We start from the raw sequence: 20,484 nt of genomic DNA, 5'->3' as shown, positions 1-20,484 counted from the left end.
CTGTCTGTTGGTTCAGGACCAATGGAGGCGTATGAGAGGTGGCAGGAGAATCACCACAGTTTCCTTTATAAGGAATTTGTTCAACTCTAGTGTGCACTCTGAAAAAAGCATTGCTTCAGTCTACAATGGATATGTAATAATTGGGAGTCTAATGTTTTTATATTACAAATAAGGCTTTATAGGAATTATCAAAGTATTTTGATTAAGGATATAATTATAGGAGGTTAAGCTCTGATTGAGAATTACATTAGCTTGAGAAAAGAGAATTAATAAAATCAACCTGCCTTTTATATCTAATCTTTCAAATGCTAGGACAAGAAGGATATAACTTACTGAGTGTTTGGTCCTCGGTGATTAAGGCCCTTCGTGTGATGATCCAGAGATAGATGATGGAGAAAATGATTCACTGACTTACTCTGAATTGAGCAGGGGAATGCCCAAGCTAAATAAAGCCAGTGGTTGAGTCCTGTGGAAATAATGGCACAGGCACATTGCCTTGCAGGGAATTACTGGGCTTGCCCACAGATGTCTGCACAATCAGGCTGACAAAATCTCTCTATTCTAAGAACTTGTTTCCAAGGTTCTGTCTGATGATTCTTGGTCTCTGCTGAGCCTAACAATGCATTATTCAGAGTCTGCCACTTGGCTGGGGCTGGCATGTGGCTATGGAAGATGCTGGGGTGGAGGGAGAGGCAGTGAGGAAGGAGGTAGAGAGGCAGGAAGAGGAGGCTGCTTGGAAAGATGTCCCAGGCCAAGGGAGCTTGGAGCTTTTAGGTTCTCAGTGCTTTGATCAGTATGTGGTGAAACTCCAGTCGCTATGTTGCCTTTACAAAAATCCCAGTGAAGCTACGTGATGTAGTGCTGGAGAGCAGGTTAAAGGTTAAAGGCTAAAAGCCTGTGCAGGCGCCTAATTTGATAGCGAGGCCCTGTGTGATCTATTCACATGGGTGACGGTGGTTAGGTGTGTGTAAGCAAAGTGAAAATTCTATCCTAAGAATTCGTCTGTTCCTAAGTCAGTGGGCAGCCTGAGATAGGAATTTTCAAATTTTCTGGAAAAATTAAACAAGGGCTGCTGAACTCTCTTGTGCCAGAATCTAAGGCGATCTTTCTTGGGGTGAATCTTGGAGACATTCTGCAGTGATTCCTGGTGGGTACACTCAGCATTATGAGAGACTGGACACTGCTTTAGGAGGTTGCACAGATGTCTGACTCAGGTCTGGAGGGACACCATGTCATGTGTGTTCACACACCCTCCCCCCGCCATGACCACAACCTAAATTCTATGCTCATAGCCGGTTGGAATCCTGTCCCATTTATAATCGATTCTCTGATCTTATTGTTGTCCTCAAAAATTTCCGGTGAGTGTGCCGTATTTAATACCTAATTATAAGAATCTTTTCCAAAGCTGTTTTCTACATGCAAAGTTGTGAATCTCTTGTGGTGCAAATTCTCCTTCCTGCATGTCCAAATGCCCTTCAAATTCAGTGTTGAAGGCTAGACCAGCCTGCTGTAGAGGAAGTATTTAGTGGGTCCAGATGCCCGGTTTATTTTCTTTGTTTCAGAAGCTGGGGTGTTGTAACTCCTAGGTGAAGCCCCAGACTAGGAGGCCGAGCTAGAGCAGCTGCTGCAGGGTTGGAAAGATGGTGGTGTTGGGACAGCCATCTTCCTGGAATAGTTGGGCTGGAGAGGCCTTTTCTTCTGCCAGATTGAAAGGACCACATGTTTGCATAGCTCTTGGTAAGAATCTATCTTTGATGTGGAGAGAGATTATTGTCTGAGGAAACAAGAAGTATTTTGGTTCCTTCTACTTGATGCCTTTGTGGGTGCGGATTTTAAGTCTGATGTGTTCTTTACAGTGCAGAAGAAGAGCGTCTCAAAGCTCCTCTGGGTACACATGAGTGCTGTGCTGTTACTGAGGGTTCTGTGCAGTAATTAATTTCCACATGCCAGTATGCAAGGATTAGCTAGAGGACCTTGCTCCCCTAATTCTACTGTAGTTCAGAGGATTTGGGTCATGTGGTATGGTCTGCCAGGTGCTAATGTATTCTTGTGATTCAAACACTAAATATATGTGTACACAGCCATGGTCTGCTTTCGTGAATTAATATGACTACTTACTGGCCTTGCATGAGCAGGTAATTGCTCACACAGAATTGGAGTTTAGGATTTCTTCTCCCACATCTGTCCCCAACTCCCTTGCTCTGTTGTGTGAGAATTCAAACATGGGAGCTGCTCAGAAGTAGTGACCTTAGCCATCTGGCCAGTGTCTAGATTCTTTCGCACTGAGAGTGTAAACTATAGGTATATAGAGGCCTAGAGTCCAGAGGAGTGCTTCCCCATCTTATTATATGTCCTTAACAGAATTTCACCTGACTATAGCTATCTGAGTGGAAGGCCAAGAGAATTGGCCCTGGGCCATGTTGGGAGTAGGGTGAGCTTAAACCTACTTTGAATAAACAATGAGATACAGTAGAGAAATAGCTAAATAAATCTCGTGGCTTTTTTTTTTTACCAGTTTACTATATTGTTTATTGACTGTTTTTTTCCTTTTGAAATCACTCTTGAGTATTGGAAGAGACATGAAGATTTTTTTGTTTTGTTTTTAATAACAACTCTGTTGGGGTGCCATTTAACATGCAGTCATGTCCGGATGCATAGTCAAATCATTTTTAATATGTTTGCCGGTTGTACAACCATCATGGCAATAAATAACGAAACATTTTATCAGTCTAGAAGGAAACCTGGAAGAAGAAAATCTCAAAGCTTGTCTGGGTACAAATTAGTGTTGTGCTGTCACTGAGGATCCCGTGCAATAATCTCCACATTCCAGGGTGCAAGGCTTAGCGAGAGGAACTTGACCCCCTAAGTCTGTGAAAATTCAGAAGATTTGGGGGGTTGTACATATTTTAAATAAGCAAGTACAACTTTTTGTTTGTGGTCAAGGCTAGTATTAAGGTATTTTAATTAAGACTTTAAGTATGGGCTGGAGCGATGACTCAGCGGTTAAGAGCACTGACTGCTCTTCCAAAGGTCCTGAGTTCAATTCCCAGCAACCACATGGTGGCTCACAACCATCTGTAATGGGAATCCGATGCCCTCTTTTGGTGTGTCTAAAGACAGCTACAGTATACTCACATACATGAAATAAATAAATAAGTCTTAAAAAAAAGACTTTAAGTTTATCAGATGAGGGTCTGATTGAGAGCTGTAGTGTTAATTTTAAAGAGGAAATGCGTTATTAAACTCCTGGGTTGCATCCGGCCTTTTAAGTGAAAGGACAAGGATGTAGTCTGTGCTGTTCACTATGATGCAGTCATGTGGTGATGGGTGACTACTGGTAGGTGATACATTCCAATGACATACTTTGAGTGGGCTAGGTAGCAATTTCAGCACACTGAGTTAAGTGCTTTTATGTGCTTGAAATGAGAATCCAAGTTCAGGTTGTTTTCCAGTCGGTGTTGTCATCTTCCTGCGAATGTTCAGTGTGCCATCTTTCTGTGAATACCTAATGAGGCTGCTGTGCAGCTCTTTGGCTGTAGCTCTCCTTTAAGGAATATCCAGTAAATTGTGCATGGCTAGTCTGGAGTAGGCAAGTCAAGTGGGTTTCCCAAGGACCGCCATTAGTATCTCCTTGCTGTCATTAGATGTCGCTTTATCTAAGACAAACTGTAGTTCATCCTGCGCACTGCAAAATCCCAGCTGACTGAAGGAAGGCAGGGCTGGGTGAGTTTCTCTCACAGCATCTTCTAGAAAAGAAGATGCTGAGGCAGAGTACATTTGGCATCACCTATGGGCCAGGCGAGCGCCCACTAGCCATGGCTTCTGGGTGTTAGCTCCTTTTACAAACACCAGGATTAATTAATACCTCTAATTGCGCCCAGTCAGAGGCTCTTGTTTCTAGGGTTACTAATCTGTCTCCAGCACTTACCCCTTAGCATAGGTCTGTCCCATCATGGAGCTGTCTATACCCATGGACCACCCAGCTATCACACAGTCAAATGCTGGGCACCAGGGAGATGTTCATTGAGTAATTCATACCTTCCCTTGAGAAGTTTTGGAATTTTTACTTTATTTATTTAATTATCTCCAAATAACAGTTCACATACCTCTCATTGCCGGACTTTTAAGGGGTGGGGGGAAGGAAGAAAGCCAAAGACACACGAATACACACACACACACACACACACACACACACACACACACACACACACACACGAAACCCAATACCGTTACAACTCCTGTGATCTCAAACAAACAAACAAACAAACAAACAAACAATCTAACTGACTGTTGCCTGAGACCTTTTGCTCTGGGCATGAAGGGATGCTGGGTGAGTCTGCCTTGGCGGCCGCACATTTTCTGGTTCTTCGCAGCTGTGGCTTCTCTTTTTCTCCCTTTTGCTCTGTATTGACTTGATCTCTTTCCTTGGTTATTTTGAAATAGTGGGAAGAAGGACTTGAATTTGAGGGATGGTTTCCATTGTTTAGAGATAGTTGGTTCAGCCAGCCCTGGGCCAGTGCCAGTGCCAGTTTGGTAGTATTTGATTATCATTACTTCTGTTTTGCAACCATTTCATCAAAAGCTGTTTTCCCATGGAGAAAGCCCAGCTCAGTCTGGGTTTCTCAGGGAGGTCCTCTTTGCCAGGTGTGCTCCTTGTTCTGTGTGCTTCTGTCCCAGGTTCTCTGTAATTAAGTCCTCAGCAATTAGCAGTGTGTAATTACAGCCTGTGCCTTTTCCAAGGCAGCATGCCTTCTGTCACTTCTGCAGAGGTGGGAAAGATGAAAGGGTCTCACGAAGTGGCACGAGATCTCCAGATAAATGTAAACGTCATCTCAGTGCTGTGGGATGACCTTGTTTTCATGTCCTTCATCCAAGGATTCTGCTTGGTGACATCAGCACAGATGGAGGCAAACACATCGGAGGGTAGCATGTATGGTGACTTCTGGGTGCAGACACAGGAGGAAGGATGAGTCGAGAGTTGTTTATGTCCTGAGTCTACCCCACTCCTGACCTCATAAATCATGTTTGTTTTAAATGAGAATGTAGAGGAAGGCAAGGTGGGCTTGCAAGGCTTGGAAAAAAAATAATGTCTAGGAGTGTTAGGCATTTACCCACCATTCTATAGCTCCCCACTGTAATGGCACTGCCAGTTGGAAGTTCACATTACGGCTTCTGTCAAGTACTGTTTAAAGCTGACCTTTACTGAGCACTCAGTGCAGTGGGGAATTTCACATGGATTATCTCACCTTTCTGACTAAGTGCACTTTGACTTTCTTCTTAGTCTTAGAAAATGATAAATTCTGCATTGCGTTTTGACACAGGCTTCTGGCTTTTGGTTTTGACCGTGGAACCATATAGGACTGTGGGGAAAGCATGCTTTGGCATGGCCGACAAGTGTCTTAGTCGCTCTCAGAGGCTTGAACTTTTGTAGTTGTCTTTGGAAGAATGGCAGGTACCTTGCAGAATCCAGTGAAGACTAGGAAGCTTCTCCATATGTGTATATATGTGTGCATGTGTGTATATGTGTGTATTGTATGTGTAGGTATATATACATATATGTATATATATGTGTGTGTGTTTGTATGCATATGTATGTGTGTATGTGTATGTATATGTGTGTATATGTATGTGTGTATATGTATGTGTATTTGTATATGTTTATGTGTATGTGTACATGTATGTGTGTATGTGTGCATATACGTAAATATACATATTTTGAAAAACTTACATACAGTTTCCAGGAGACTAAAGACTTCTCCTAAGTGTGGTAACTGCTGAAGACTTCCAGTACCAACTCGGAATTGCTGAGTCTCAAAAGGACCCGGAGAGTCTTACATAGCTTAGAGTAGGCCCCCTGAGGAATGAGGTATTTATTAGGGAGATTATGTTGTTCTTGGCATTTTCTACCAACTGCACTGTGCATTTAAGAGGAGCAGGGGAGGGAGGCAAGCACTGGAAAAATAAGCAAGGGATAAACAGCACGTGGAAGAGGAACGCTTTTCTCTCATCTCCTATTTAACCCTTAAAAGGAGGTCAGTTGTACGACTGCAAAATGAAGGATACATTGATTACTTCAGTAGGCATGTGCTGCTTTGGTTTTTATTACTGTAATGAAATACCCATGTCTGGATAACACTATCAAGGAAGGATTATTAGTTGGTGATTGCGCAGGTTCAAAGGCATGTTTCTTTAGAAGACCTTGGAGCAAATGACAGTGTTGGGAGACCCTGTAAAAGGGAAAGCTCCACTTGCTGGAAGGGCGGAGCTTTAAGGGTCACTTTGCTCTCATCCCAAGAGACCAGGGAGCCCTTCAGAGATCACTCTCCCAATGACAAAGACCTCCCTGCAGACCTCGCCTCTTAGTGATCCCATCACCTCCCATATCACCAAGCTTCCAATACTGGAATTCCCCAGCAAGCCACACCCCAACCACAGCAGAGAAGAGAGTCGGGCGAGACTCACAGACGCCCCAATCTTATATGCTTGGTAATTTAAGTCTAAGACCCTGAAGCAGAGTAGAGTGTTTATTGCCAAGGGACTGGAAGTGAGGAGATGGACTGAGTAAATGCCAATCGAAAGATATGTTTCTGCTTGACAAGAGGAATGGACTCCAGAGCTCTGTTGTGTGGCCTGGTGACTCCTGTAAATGGCAGTCTGTGTACTTGACATTACCAGGGCTTAAAGGTTCTCATCGTAGTACAGTGAGAAGCGTGTGAAGTAACGGGTGGGTTAATTGGCCCATTGGCTGTTCTGCAATGTATATGTATTTCTAAATATCACAGTTGAGGTGGGAGGTATGTGCAGGTTTTCTATGTCAGCTAAAATATACGAAGAGGATAAAACAGTTCTCGTTTTTTTGTTTTCTGTTTTTCTTCTAATTTGTACGTGTCAGGGGGTCTGCGGGTGTGTATCGTGAGTGGGAGAGCTTTATGTTCTTCGCTGCCACCCCGCTGCTCACTGACAGCCAGCTCAGTCCAACCCTATCTCCTCCGCCTCCTCATAGCCCAGTGTCGTAATCCAATCAGGGGAGAAAATCTGTAGTGTTTACTTGGCAAGCTACATTCATTCATTTTTTTCTCTCCCTCTCTGCTTAGGTATTGACAAATCTCCCAGGACTTTGGAAGGCTGAATGGACTAAACATGAAGAGCCTGAAAGCAAAGTTTCGGAAGAGCGATGTAAGTACGCAGTGACTCACAGTCTGGCTGCCCCACCGTGCTCCTTGGGCCTATGGAAACAGCCATGCTCCAGCCCTGATAAGGCTCTGGGTTAATCAACTACAGATTCCGAAGCACGGGCCCGCCAGCACAACGTGGTGTCTGCGAATGAGCGGGGTTTAGTGTGCTGTTTGTGTGTCCAGCTTTCCGAAACGCCTGTAAAGGCCAAAAGAAACTCTTCCTGTCATGGAGAGACAGGAGCAGTCAAGTGGAAGGAGCAGGAAAAGCCAGTGTTTCCAATCCTGATTTAGAATGTCATTTTATTAATTTTATATTTATTATTAATCCACTCTAGTTTTTTGCCCGACCCCCACCCCTGAGAGAATCTTACTTTGTACAGTGTCCGGCCTTGAACTGATGGCAATCCTCCTGCTTCAGCCTTCTAAGTGCTTACTCATCATAGTTGGCCAGAATAGGGGTGATAAAGGACTTACATTATTAACATTGTTCCCTTGGTCTTTAAGAACCTTGAACTCAGTGTTTGTAGTTCACTAGTCTTTTTACTCCCCCTACATTCCTGAATTTTTTTTTTTTCTCACAAAGTCCATCATAAACAACTTTAGATTGGCGGACTGGATATAAGGTCTGAAACATGAAGGTCTCCCATCAGAGAAGGTGACAAGGACTCGAATAGCGATACTCTCAAAGAGTCTTACCTCTTAAGCTGTGCTGGGATCCGAGTCTTGTAACAAGCTACATTCCAAAAGCTTCAAGCGAAACAGTTGCACGAGAGAGAAATTCATGGAAGAGCATTAGATAGAAGCCCAGGCAAGTCAACCTTCAAAATAGGCTTGCTCTGTTACTGCCTAAGATTGCGTAATTAAAGGCAAGCCTGGAGTTTTGTGCTCTGCCATGAATTTATTTCAGCAGGTTGGCACGGTTTCGAGTTTGCAGTAAAGGAGGCTGCATCTTCATGGCTAGTGCACTCTGCGTGCACCTACTTATCTCTCAGACTGCGCTGTGATGAGTAGCTGTGTACTTACTACTTTGATAAGAGGCCAGACTCGATGCTTCGAGAGTGACTCCAAAGTATCAGCTCTTGAAAAAAAAAAAAAAGTAACAAGAAATCTTAGAGAAAAATTCATTTCACTCTTAAGGCAAATTAACTGCAACTCAGAGAATGTGAAGTGACTTGAGCAAGGTCAGATAGTTAAACCCTTCTGTCACTTCCTCAGACGCCCCTCCCCCAAGCACACTTTACTATGCTCCCCGGCTGGCCGATGGTACTAAGCCTATGTGTCACCTTTGGCTTCAATTAAAGAGGAAAGGCTAGTAATACACTGCCTTGCCCAGTTCCAGAGGTACCAGTCTATAAATTACCAAATAAGGGAATTTGGGGTGGAACGATAGCTCAATGGTAGAGCATTTGCTTAGCATTCGTGAGGCCCTGTGTTCAATTTCCTTGACTGCCAAAGGGGGGAAATTGATCCAAGAGACTTTGGGCTGCTTCCAACTGTGTACGTTGAGATTATTGGAGCAGGCTCTCATCCTCTGGGAGTTGTGATCTATAACCAGGGCAGGGTGTGTATGTGTGTGTGTGTGTGTGTGTGTGTGTGAGAGAGAGAGAGAGAGAGAGAGAGAGAGAGGGAGAGGGAGAGGGAGAGGGAGAGGGAGAGGGAGAGGCGCACATATAACGCTGGATGTGAAAATTTAAAATGGGGATTATACAGAGGGTACTGCTGGAATCTGTTTTAAATGAAAATTGAAACATTTCCGTGAATTAAAAAAATAAAACCACAATAATAACACTGGTAAAAGCTTCTGAGATCTGGCAGCACGAAGGTCTTGGTTTGGGCAGTAAAGTACTAAGAAGGAACGTTCGAGGAGTGGCCCTCGGGAAGGAGAGCAAAGGAAATTGGTTGAATGGAGTAAGACCCATCTATAAATTTATTCCCAAATTTATCCCAAATTGTTTCCTCAAATTACATCACTGGATAGCTAAATGGAGGGAATAAAAACACAAGAAGAAAGCACTTTCCAAACAAACCTGCTTGTTAGCCAGCCACATGCTGATCCTGGTGCAACTCATGCAACTGTACGCCACCGGGCCCCTGAGGTGTCCTTGCCACCAGCCTCATGGGATAGGTCTCCCTGGTTTTTCAGATTAAAGAACTGAGGTCCCGGAGACGTGCAGCCATTTCTACGTTGTGGAACCAGTTTTTGCAGCGAGGTGTTGGAAGTCTAGGTTTCCTGAAGAAAGGGGCTTGGGATGGAGATTTTGGTTTATGAGATGGTAGTGACTCTGAACTGGGATTGAGGCTTGGTAGACATGCTGTTTATTGGAGGCCTGACACACATCTCCGGGGCCTGATGCTTAGATGCTAGTTGGTCTGTACTTCTTTATTCTGCTAAGGAACTTACAGATTATAAAGACGAAAGATGCAGGGAGCCTCTGAAGAAGGGACCTGGGAGAGGTCGCTTTTACGAGCATGCCTTTCACTTGTATTTGGTACCTGCCATATGTATCACTGGTTGCGTATTGACCAGAAAACAGGTTTACCAACGATGGTGTTCATTTAAATGAGCCCAACTGTAATCTTTACTGAAGCTTGCGTGCGTGTGGTGTCTGAGTGTCCTGCGGCCTCAGACGCCCCACGGTCCTGCTTGTCTTTGTGTGAAACAGAAAGGGAAGAAAGAGTTCATTGTGTTTCCAAGGGTAGGGAGCCCAGGATGGCAGATCAGGTTCAGGATTACATAAAGAGAAGACAGGTGACCCACTAATGTGATCGCGTTTCAGCCAGGCTGTGCTGTGCGTGGGAGGGCTGCAGCCAGGTCACCTTGTGGCTATTGAGAAGTCTCTGGAGTAAGCAAGGAGGGTGATGGTGCCCTCAAGGAGTTCTCCATGGGTGGCCTTCAGGCGGCTGTGCTACTCCAGGACCTTTGTGCAGGTGGAGGTTCAGTCAGGGTGGTGCTTTCTGGAAGCTGCTTCAGTTTGGGTCCCTGACTAGGGCAGGCTTATTTGTAAGCTCTGGGGATTCAGTATGACGCTGTAGGCTGTGGTTAGACAGACTCCTACCTATACTTGGGATGCTATACTCTATGGAGGCCAAGGCGGTGCTTTTGTAGTAGAAGCTATTTTTCAGTGTGTAGTAGTAACTTCATTTGGGACTTCCTTACACATGAGCAAGTCACTAGAGAGGCAGACACACAAGTAATGCAAACTGTAGAGGTTTTTTTTTTTTTACAGGGGGGAGGGTTGTTTGTTTTGTTTTTGTCTGAAAACAAGAGTGTGATGGTACAAACCTGGCCAACACAAGGAAAGTGGAAGCAAGAGGACTGGGAGTTGAAGGCCAGCCTTGGCTGTGATAAACCTAGGACTGGGGAGTTCAAGGCTAGCCTTGGCTATGCCGGGAATCTGTCTCCCACATCCCCAACCCCCACTCCAAGAAGCTGACGAGCCTAGGGAGGAAGAGAGTGGTCAACATGAGCCTCAAATACTCAGGACAAAGCAAACATAGAGCACGGATGCCAAATGGGCCTTCGAGGTGAGTCTAGCTGGCTCTGCCAGAAAACCAGGGCTAGCTGTGGGGACTGACTCTCAGGCTGGGAAGCCTGGTGGCAGATGCTCTGGGACACTGTGAGTCGGAGAGTTTTGGGAGCTCTGGAAAGGTGGCATTTCAACCAAGGGGATTGGCATGTGTGGAAATGATGAAGCTGGGGCTGTGGGGGAGCCGAGGCTCAGCATGTGGGATCTTAACATTTGCCCTTGACAGTAGACACAGTAAGGCTGGAGGAACCCGGACAAGCATCCCAACTTGGGGTGTGGCTATGAGGATGGGACATGGGATTGAAAGACCTTTGGAACAAGCCTTGAGAAGTGGCCGAGTGAGTTAGCCCTTACTCTGTGGGTGTGCGTTTGCTTTTGTGAAAGTTTTATTCCCAGGTATGTGTTCTGTTAGACTTAGGAACTCGCAGCGGACATAGCGTGGAGAAAAATCAGAGCAGCCAGTTTAAAGGGACTGCATTGGAAAAGACTAAGTAGATGGCATACCTTGATGTAGCAGCTCCCGGAGACTGCAGCCTTGAGCCAAGGAAATGCCCACACCCCCTGAATCTTGAGGAACCAGACATATCCTGCTCAGTCAGGATCCGAATCTGTTGCCTGTTGAGATAATGGTTCACATGAAGGTCGAAAACTGACATCGCTGCCAAGGTGTTTTTTTTTTTTTTTCCCAAGGAGTTTTTAGTCATTTATAATAAGTCCTTACAGATGCCTGAGTCATTCATTGTATGAACGTGTGCACACGCCGGGAGTATTTAAAACTGCACTCTGTAGCTATACAGGCCTTGGCCAGTCTCAAGCTAATCTCTTTGTAGACATGTAGCTTTAAAAGGTATGAGAGAAGAGACCGTTGGGTGGAGACAGGAGACCCGAGAGGACTTGGGTAGGCTCTTCTCAGGCTGCATACTTTCCAGGTCTTGTCAGCCCTTTTGAAACAGAGAATCGGCTTGCTGCCTGATCTCACCTTGTGTTAATTGGCCAGGTGCCATAACAAGGCGCTACAAGCTGGGTGGCCTAAACAACAGGAATTTATTGTCTCTTGGGTCCAGAGGCTGGAACTGTGGTAGGGCTGGTGTGCAGAGGCCTGTGTGGGAGAGCCTGTTGCATGCCTCTCCAGGATTCTAGGTGTTTACTGGGAACTTGGGCTTGTGGCCATGTTACCCCAATTCTAGACTTCGTCTTTGCTTTATTTTCTCTCTGTGTGCATGTATGTGTCCACATTCCTAGGTTTTATAAGGATACATATTAGATTAGGGCCAGTTGTATTGGATTAGGGCCAATTCCATTGACCTCATTTTAAACTACAATAACATGTAGGCTTTCTTTTCCTTCTTTTTTTCCTTAAATCTACCTCTTAATCTAAGTAAGATAACATTGTGATGTGGAGGTTTTAGCACGTCTACATAAATATTCTGGACATTACACCATTCAACCTGTAATGCATTTCTGTTCTAGAATAGGTTTTCTAAGCTCCTGCCTTTTCCCACTGAGTACATGCAGTTAAGAGGCCTCATCCCTTCATCTTGTGGATGACGCTCAGTGTCTCAGAAGGAGGGAAGGGCATGACAGTATTCCCGTGAGTGTTCCAGCCTAATGCACAGAAATGAGAGTAAATATTTCTTTTAAAATGTTATGTGTGTGTGTGTGTGTGTGTGTGTGTGTGTGTGTGTGTGTGTGTGTGTGAATAGAGAGTTGGATGCCTTAGGGCTGGAGTGTGGTTGTAAGCAACCTGATGTCTGCGCTGGGAATTGAACTTGGATCCCACAGAAAGCATTCTTTACCTTCCTTTGAGCCCTCACTGCTGCCCCCACATTTAAAAAAATTTTATCCTCCGTGTGTGTGTGTGTGTGTGTGTGTATGTGTGTGTGTGTGTGTGTGTGTGTGTGTACGTACATACATGCTCACACCCACACATGTGAAGACTAGGACATTAAGTGTCTACACCTTATTTATTCATTTTTGAGACAGGGTTTCCCACTAAACCCAGAGTGTGCCTGATTGATGAGGTTGATTGACCAGCGAGCTCCCAAACTCCTCCTGTGTTCCCCATATTCCCGTGCTGGGGTTATTCATGCATAATGCTGTGTCTGGATTTTACGTGGTGCTAGGGATGCAAACACATGTCCTCAAGGCTGTGCAGCAGGCACTTTCTCATGAGGGTATTTCCCAGACCTGGGGTGACAGCTCCTCATGACAACAAGGAGAAACATTGTTGTGCTGTTACAAGCTCACCACCTGCACAAGACACAGTGCCAAGTTTGCATACTCCTTGTCATTTATGTTCAGACCCTGTCAGGTAATGAACATCTAATGATAGCGTTTTACAGAGGAAGGAAGGACGGACGGATGGACGGACGGAAGGGAGGAAGGAAGGAAGGAAGGAAGGGAGGAAGGGAGGGAGGAAGGAAGGAAAGTAGGTATGTTGATTGAAAGTGAATTTTATGGCATGAGTCTCATATTTGATAAATGGCAGGCCTGGAACTGGGTTTTTACTTACAGGATATGTTGCACTATGTGAAGGTATAGATCTGCTTACACAGGGCATTAGCATTTGTAAATTTGGAATCTTCAAACTGTATTAAATAAAACCTTGCCTACTGTTCATTGCTAGAATAAGCCCATTCAGAGCACTTGTCTAACATATGGAAGTCCTGGGTTTAATTCCCAGCAATACCCCTCCCGAAAAGAAAAAAAAAAAAAAACTGTATAACGATTTTATACAATCCTTTCATATTATCTAAGCTTGTGTAGAGCAGTGAGGCTCACTATTGCCAGTGTGCTTCCTTCCCCTGTGGTGGGGGAATCTGGGTGGTTTGCTTGCTGCGAGCCACATCCCTTTCAGACTGGCTTTGAAGGGGAGGCGGGATGTTGCTTCTGCTGTTCACGGGAGCCCATGATGCATCTCTGTGTGCTGCTCCTTGGCTGGCTCTGTGAATCAGAACTTCAGCCATCACCTTGACCTGATTCTTCCTTAAACTTGACATTTTCCATCTGGAGACCGAAGTAAAATGCAGACCTTGACTCCTAAACTTGGGAAGATCTGATAGCGTTCAGAGCAAACGAGTCATCTCAGGTCATTGTCTCTTACCTCTTTGATACAAAGTATTTATCCGATGAGTTTCAGTGAGGACTGTTGTGGACCTACATGTTCTCTTGCTTCATGGATTCAGCGTTGGGTTTCTCTTCAGTGATGAACTGGGAGTTGCTTCTGAATCATCCTGTGGAGGTTCTGAGTTGAGTTTTTGCACAGAGATCTTTGCTGTGTAAAGGTGGATAGTTTCATTTATAAGGTGATGGGAGAGCGGTAGCCAGATATCCAGTTGTGTCTTTAAAACTGTTGGCTGGGGCTTGCTTCTGCTTGAGTTCCTGCGTCCACGGAAAGGAGGAAAGGCCTTGTGTCTGACTCACAGGTTATGCCAGTGGCTGTCATTTCTGAGAATGCTCTCCTGTTTTGGGAAACGCTCTCTGAAAATGTTTTATTTTGCTTTTTCAACTTCCTAGAAGTCCACTGGGCTGATGTCTCCAGCTCTTTCCTGGGCTGCCCAGTGGGCGGGTGCTCTACTAGGAGGCACAGAGATCGGGAGCAAGAGAAAGTCAAAGGATCCACATTCAGTCTCTTTGCATATGTCTCTTTTGAATTGTGTTTCCCAATGCTGGACTTGAGGGCCGGGGTGGAGGTGTGGGGGATGGGGGGAGGACATTTGTATTTGGTCTTTGTTTTTGGAGGGATTTTGATAAGAGTTAAGTTCCAACTCATGAAGCTCTGCATTCTTTGAAAAATTCTTTTTTTCTTTTTTTTTTTTTTTTTTTTTGAAAAATTCTTTTATAACTAGGACGCTGCAAGATCCTTCTGGAACATACTGGATGTATTAGTTAATGATGGGATAATGTGTTAAGGTGCCCAAATAGAGTGACCCTGCTTTCCTCTGAAGTGAGAGTTTCAAGAATCCAAAGGGTCTGCACACAGCTCCTTGCTTAGACTGCACTGGACCCCAAGTAACACGGCCATTCTCTTCCCTCTAGGTTGCGCTATGCCCAGGCCCCTGTGACTCCTGGGCATTTAAAATGGTGCTGGTTTAAACTAAGGTGACCTAAAAACATGTAGCAGATGTCAAAGACATTGAACTCTGCTCCACTCTAGCCCGTTAAATATTTTTAAGGAATCTTGGGGTTATTTTAAAATAATTGCTCAGCAGACTGCTGATGGTTTAGATCGTACAAATGAGTAAAGTTTATTTCATCTGCTGCTGTTTATGTGTTTTAATCTGCCTATCATGATTTGTTTGTGTGGGGAGTTGTGGGCCGGGGGCGGGAGGGAGGGGTGGAGAGACTGCACACAGGTACACTAATGTATGCATATAGAAGAGTGAGAGCCAGTTCTACCTTCCCCCTTGTTGAGGGAGGCTCTCTTGTTCCTGCCTGTACAGCGTATCTACTACGGGCTAACTGGCCAGCATTCGGGCCATTCTCCTCTTCCTGCTTCCCAGTTTTGCCATAGGAGTGCTGGGATTACAGCGACACACCTCTGCTTCTGGCTTTTTGGGTTAGTTTCTGGGATGGAACTTGGGCCTTCAGGCTTTGTGTAGCTAGTATGTCCTCCCCCACCCCCACCCCCACACCCCCAAGCCATCTTCCTAGCCCCCAAAACTTGTTTAAATGGTGCAAGTTTTCCATTATAATTAGGTTGGGCAGTACCGCTCTGGGCTTGCTCGCTCTGTTACTCAACATTTAAGTCTTAAAGAAAGCGAACTATACCATTTTCCTTTTGAAGAGATGTGCCCATGGGGGGCACAATTCATTGCCCTCATGTAAAACCTGAGGGGAAGGCAAGAGATCCTAGCCCTGAACCTCAAGGGGCAAAGAAGAATGGATATTAAGAGACAATTAACATGTTTATAGGCAGGTTCCACAGTCTCCTTTGAGACTTGAATGTTAAAGGTGTTCTAGAATGTTCTCGGTCTTTAGTGACTTGCTGCTGTTGGCTGCTCCTTGCCCAACAGTGTTGTGTTGGCAGAAACCTATTGTAGCAGGCTGTTTCATAGGAAGTTAACTGCTTCTCCCAAGCTAGGGAATGGAAGGGTGTTATCAACTGGAGACATTGGGTAGTCAGTCAGGTTTTTCTTCAAGTAATCTTTGCTTTAACTGATCTGATTAGATGTGGGATTAACAAGTGTCGCTTATGGTTATCATTTTGAGGTTGCTCACACAGACAGCAAAAACCATGATCATCTCTCACCTCCATTGACAAAGAAGGGCTTTGTGTCACCACCTTCCAGTTACAGACTGTAAATTTAGCTTTGCATTACTGTGAGCCCATGCATTCAGTCAATGTGTGTCTTAGTTAATCTTCTATCACTGTGAAGAGACACCAAGACCCTGGCAACTCTTATAAAAGAAAACATTTAATTGAGGCTTGCTTGCAGTTCAGAGGTTTAGTCCATGCTTATCATGGTGGGAGGCATGGCAGCATGCAGGCTGACATGGTGCTGGAGAAGCAGCTGAGAGTTCCACATCTGGGTCAGCAGGCAGCAGGAAGAGAAAGAGAGAGTCTCTAGGGCTTGGCTTGGGTTTCAGAAACCTTAAAGCCCACCCCCAATGACACACCTAGTCCAACAAGGCCATACCTCCCAATGTCACTCTCTAATCATTCAAGCATGAGCCTAGTCTTGTTCAAACTACCACACTGAGTAATGAACAAAATTGTGAAATGTGAGTGTTCTTAATTAGGTCAGCAAGTTCCACCTGAACCTAGGTGACAGCTTAAGCCTCAAGTGGTGGCCCAGCGTTCTGAGCAGAACTCTAGATTTGTTACAAAATAAAAATAAAAATCATTTTCACTTTCTAGCTGTTCTGCTGTTGACATCCGCTGAGATTAAATGAGGTGCCTTGGTGGCCACGCCCTCTTCCTTCATTCTTAGCCCAGACGTTTCTCGTGCCATCGAATACGTGAACTCAAAGTCAAGACGTGGTATTCATCCCACTTAAAATTTACTGTAGTAGTTCAGTTTGTTAAATTTGGTTTTTCTGTTAGATAAATCTATTTCTGTAGTTTTGGCATCAGTCTAAATTCTAGTTCTTATTATAACATTGGCATTGAGTCATCTTGGTACATATGCTCATGTAATTTCAATCTAAGTCACAAAATTTCATTGAGCAGCAGAAAGGCTCAACCTTGGTGTGTGTAAGTCTCTCTCTCTCTCTCACACACACACAGGTAGGTAGAGAGAGAGATAGAGACAGAGAGACAGACAGAGAGAGGAGACTGTATATTATTTAATATATATATTGGACAAACCTAGATTTACCTCTGCAAGCTAGGTAAGACCTTTGCTCCTGAGCCACATCTCTGGTCCTTGACATCATCTTTCCTCTAGCCTGTAATCCATGTCCTTTGGGGTCTGGTTTTTCAGCTCACCCCTTGTCTTCTGTCTATGTCGCTCCCACCCTCTGGTATCCATATGATATCAACAATGTCCATAATTGCTCTGATCTTTAATTTCCTCATCTTTATTTGAGGCAGGATCTATATCTCCTGTAAAGCAGCATGAAGAGTAAAGGTGAAACCTTCCACATAGTAAAGTCAAAGTCAGCCATAGCTCCTGGTGCCCAGCACAAGTCTGCAAGGGGTGAATGCCTAAAGGTGTTTGCTGTCTAGCTGAGCTCTATGCCTGACGCTTTGCTGTTCAAAATGAAGCCTGGTGTGTGGATATCCAGCAGTATAAGGCTTTAGGGAAAGCTTCATGAAAGAGAGAAATGAACTCAGGGCTGGACCAGCTTGATTGAGCAGGCTATAATTAATAGAGGAATCGATCATTATGAGGCCAGGATGTCATATGCAGAGGTAGAGTGGAGAGCCCGTGTCTTGCACGGACAGCTAATAGGAAATGTGCTGCAAAGGGAGATTGGGTGGCTCTGAGCAGTGTTGAAAGGCCAGGGTGGGGTGAGCTGAACTGAAGAATGAGGTTTTGACATGATTATATTCTGGCAGTAGAATGCTTGGGGGTTTTGAGAAACTGTAACCAGAGAAAGGGGCCAGGCCTGGGGCCAAGGCTAGGGTGGTGGCTTCAGCTGGAAGGAAAGGATGGGATTTGTGTGGGTGTGGAGCAGAGAGCGGGGAGGGAGCCAGATTCGGGTTGATAATGCAAAAGGAAGGCCTCTTCGTGAGGCCACACCCTGCCAGCCCAGGCTAAGTGGCCCTCATCACCTGAGAAATCTGGTGTAGGATTAATTTGGCCTGGCCTGTCACTCAGCAGTTTGGTGGGGCAGACATTAGGAAACAGCAGGAAAAGGTGACCCTATTCTACCAGGATAAGGAACAGTTGAACAGTTTAACGAGGCGCTGTCATGCCAAGGGTTAATTAAGCAAGACACTTCACTTGTAATTTGTTGGTTCCTCATTATTCCAGAAGACCTCTTCTTGTCCCATTTTCCAGCGGGGGAGCCTGCCGCTTAGAGAATTGATGTGTTGCTTTGCTAGTGCTGAGGTACCAAACTCATCAGAGTGGCTTAAACTCCATGGGCGTGGATTGTATCCCATTGTCTCAGTGTAGGGGACCAAACTGACGTCCTTTCAGAGGACCGTGGAGGAATCGATGCTTGCCTCTCCAGCTTCTGGCACTTGCTCCGTGTTCTGTTGCTTACCTTCATCTCCAAGTGTGCACACTGCACACATGCCTGTGCCCACGTTTCCCCTTCCATAGGAAGTACACTGTTGCTGCTTAAGGTCCACCTCGTTGATAACAAATTTCTTCTGTACTGACCCTATTCCTTAGAGAGAGGACTTCAGCAAATGAATTCAGCTCCTAACGCTTATTCCGGTCACCAAAGTCAGGTAGGAATTAGGACTCGTCCCTGGGGTCTTGTGTCCAGGATGTCTAGATTAAGCCTAGTCATGCTTGCTGAGATAGAGAACAGGGAGATTGTAGCCAACTGAGGGAAGGCCTGGAATTGGATTTCAAATTCCTCATTCCTACTGCCGGTGGCGACTGAAAGTTGATAATCCAGTGTACACTTTGACCAAAACATGCTTCAGAGAAACCTACTGGGCCAGCCCAGGATTATCAGTCTGAAAAGCTTTGGTTGCCAAAGATAAAAGTAGGGTGGGGAATATGGAAATCAAAAGTGGTTAGGCCTGTTTAGGGGAAAGATGGAGCAAAAGGAGACTCTAAAAGGCTGCACTGGGACCTGAGACTTAAAGAGTATGGGATAGCTTTCTGTTTCCAAAAAGTACAAGGGATATGATTTCACCTTCCAAAGGTGTGGGGCAGAGTTTCCTTTAGATGGTTGTTCCTGGCTTGGGGGTCTTGGGGGAATGATTGTACGCTGGGTGGTTTTTGAGAGCTGGGTGTAGTACTTGGTAAGGCCCACCCTCATGGGAGTCACAGGAGTCTGTTACTATGAAGTTCTGCTTCAAGTATATTAAGAAAGCTAACCAGACCGGTCCACTGTGGTAGGCAGATGGGTTGGAGGGGTGAGCCTTGGGCTAGCAGGTCTCTGCTCCCAGCTGAGCTTCTCGTGGTACGGGATGAATCAAGGGCCAAAGTGTAGAATGAGGTCACTGGCGGTTCTCAAACCCCGTGTTCCGTGAGTAAAGTCTCCCATCGAAAAAGACCACGCACACAGTATTCCCAGGCAACCTGTGGAATCCTATTGTGTATATGACGCTGTCCCTGGATTTCTTGAAATACCTAATTGAGTACAGATGCTGTGTAAGCAGTTGTTCTCAATGTTTAGGAAACAAAACAAGAGCACACACGTAAACACATCTGTATAGTTTTGGTACAGACTTTTAATTTTCCTAAATATTTCTCATTTGTGTTCAATTGGATCTGTGGGTGCAGAACTCGTGGATACGGAATGACTATTTTATCTCTGTTCTAGAGCTACTGCTAGTTCTAAGTGACTGGAGAAGCACAATAAAGAGAGCAGTTATCAACTTAGACCTTATGTGTGCTCATTAAGTAGCCATTATTCTAGAGGCAGAGAATCATCTTAAATTTAGACCTAGAGTACTGTCTGGCATTTTCTCCTTATTGATCATAAAAGAATCTGCCTGCCCTTAATTGAAAGCACTGCTTTATTGCTAGAAACATAGAAGAGGGCTCAAATTCTTGTTTGGATTGGACAGTTGTCTAATTGTCTTCAACCTCATTTTAAAAATCCAAAGAAAAGTTCATTAGTTTATGCGTATGAATGTTCTGCATGCATTGGAGTCTGTGCACACGTGCACGCCTGAGAGAAGGCAGATGAGGGCTTTAGATCCCCTGCTATTGGAGTTTCAGTGTTGTGAGCTACCATGTGGGTACTGGAAATCAAACCGGGCTCCTCGACAAAAACAAGTTAACTAGCGACCCAACTTTCCAGGTCCTTCAACCTCATTTAAAGAATATTGTAATAGTATTGTTCAGCTCTTCTTGTGAGTTGTTTAGCCACAGTTTGTCAGAGAACTCTGGACCACTTGCTCCTAGCAGGGAAGAAGTTCTCCAAAGTGGTCAAGCTAGCCTTGAAGACTGATGCAGCTTCAGCCTTCGTCCCCAGTTAATGCGCATGTGCATTTCCTGAATGCTCTGCTTCCTGTTGCAGATCTTCCACAAACCTGTGTTTCCAAATAGCACTGTTGGCTGGGCCACTCTCCTGATTCTTGACCTGTTAACAGACTACTAAGAAAAAAGGGAGAATTTGTTCTTTTATATTGTACTGAAGAATTAAGAGTGACCTGGATATTGGAGGAGGAGGCACATTGTTACAACGTTAGAGAAGAATGTTCT

General features: G+C 44.9%; 1 protein-coding gene across 9 annotated transcripts in view; it reads left to right on the top strand.

The window, feature by feature from the left end:
- Rai14 (retinoic acid induced 14) overlaps window positions 1–20,484 on the top strand; it is a 150,297-nt gene that overhangs the window by 21,721 nt on the left and 108,092 nt on the right. For all 9 annotated transcript variants that reach the window (XM_006520187.2, XM_030248808.1, XM_006520188.4 and 6 more), the window contains exon 2: window positions 7,095–7,176. In XM_006520187.2, the coding sequence (XP_006520250.1) occupies window positions 7,141–7,176 (36 nt within the window). In that variant the 5' untranslated portion in view covers window positions 7,095–7,140. The remainder of the gene's footprint in view (window positions 1–7,094; window positions 7,177–20,484) is intronic.

The sequence above is a fragment of the Mus musculus genome, chromosome 15, assembly GCF_000001635.26.
Source record: "Mus musculus strain C57BL/6J chromosome 15, GRCm38.p6 C57BL/6J".
Taxonomy (NCBI): Eukaryota; Metazoa; Chordata; class Mammalia; order Rodentia; family Muridae; genus Mus; species Mus musculus.
Note: the sequence above shows the minus strand (reverse complement) of the source record. Positions and strands in the feature narration are given on the sequence as shown.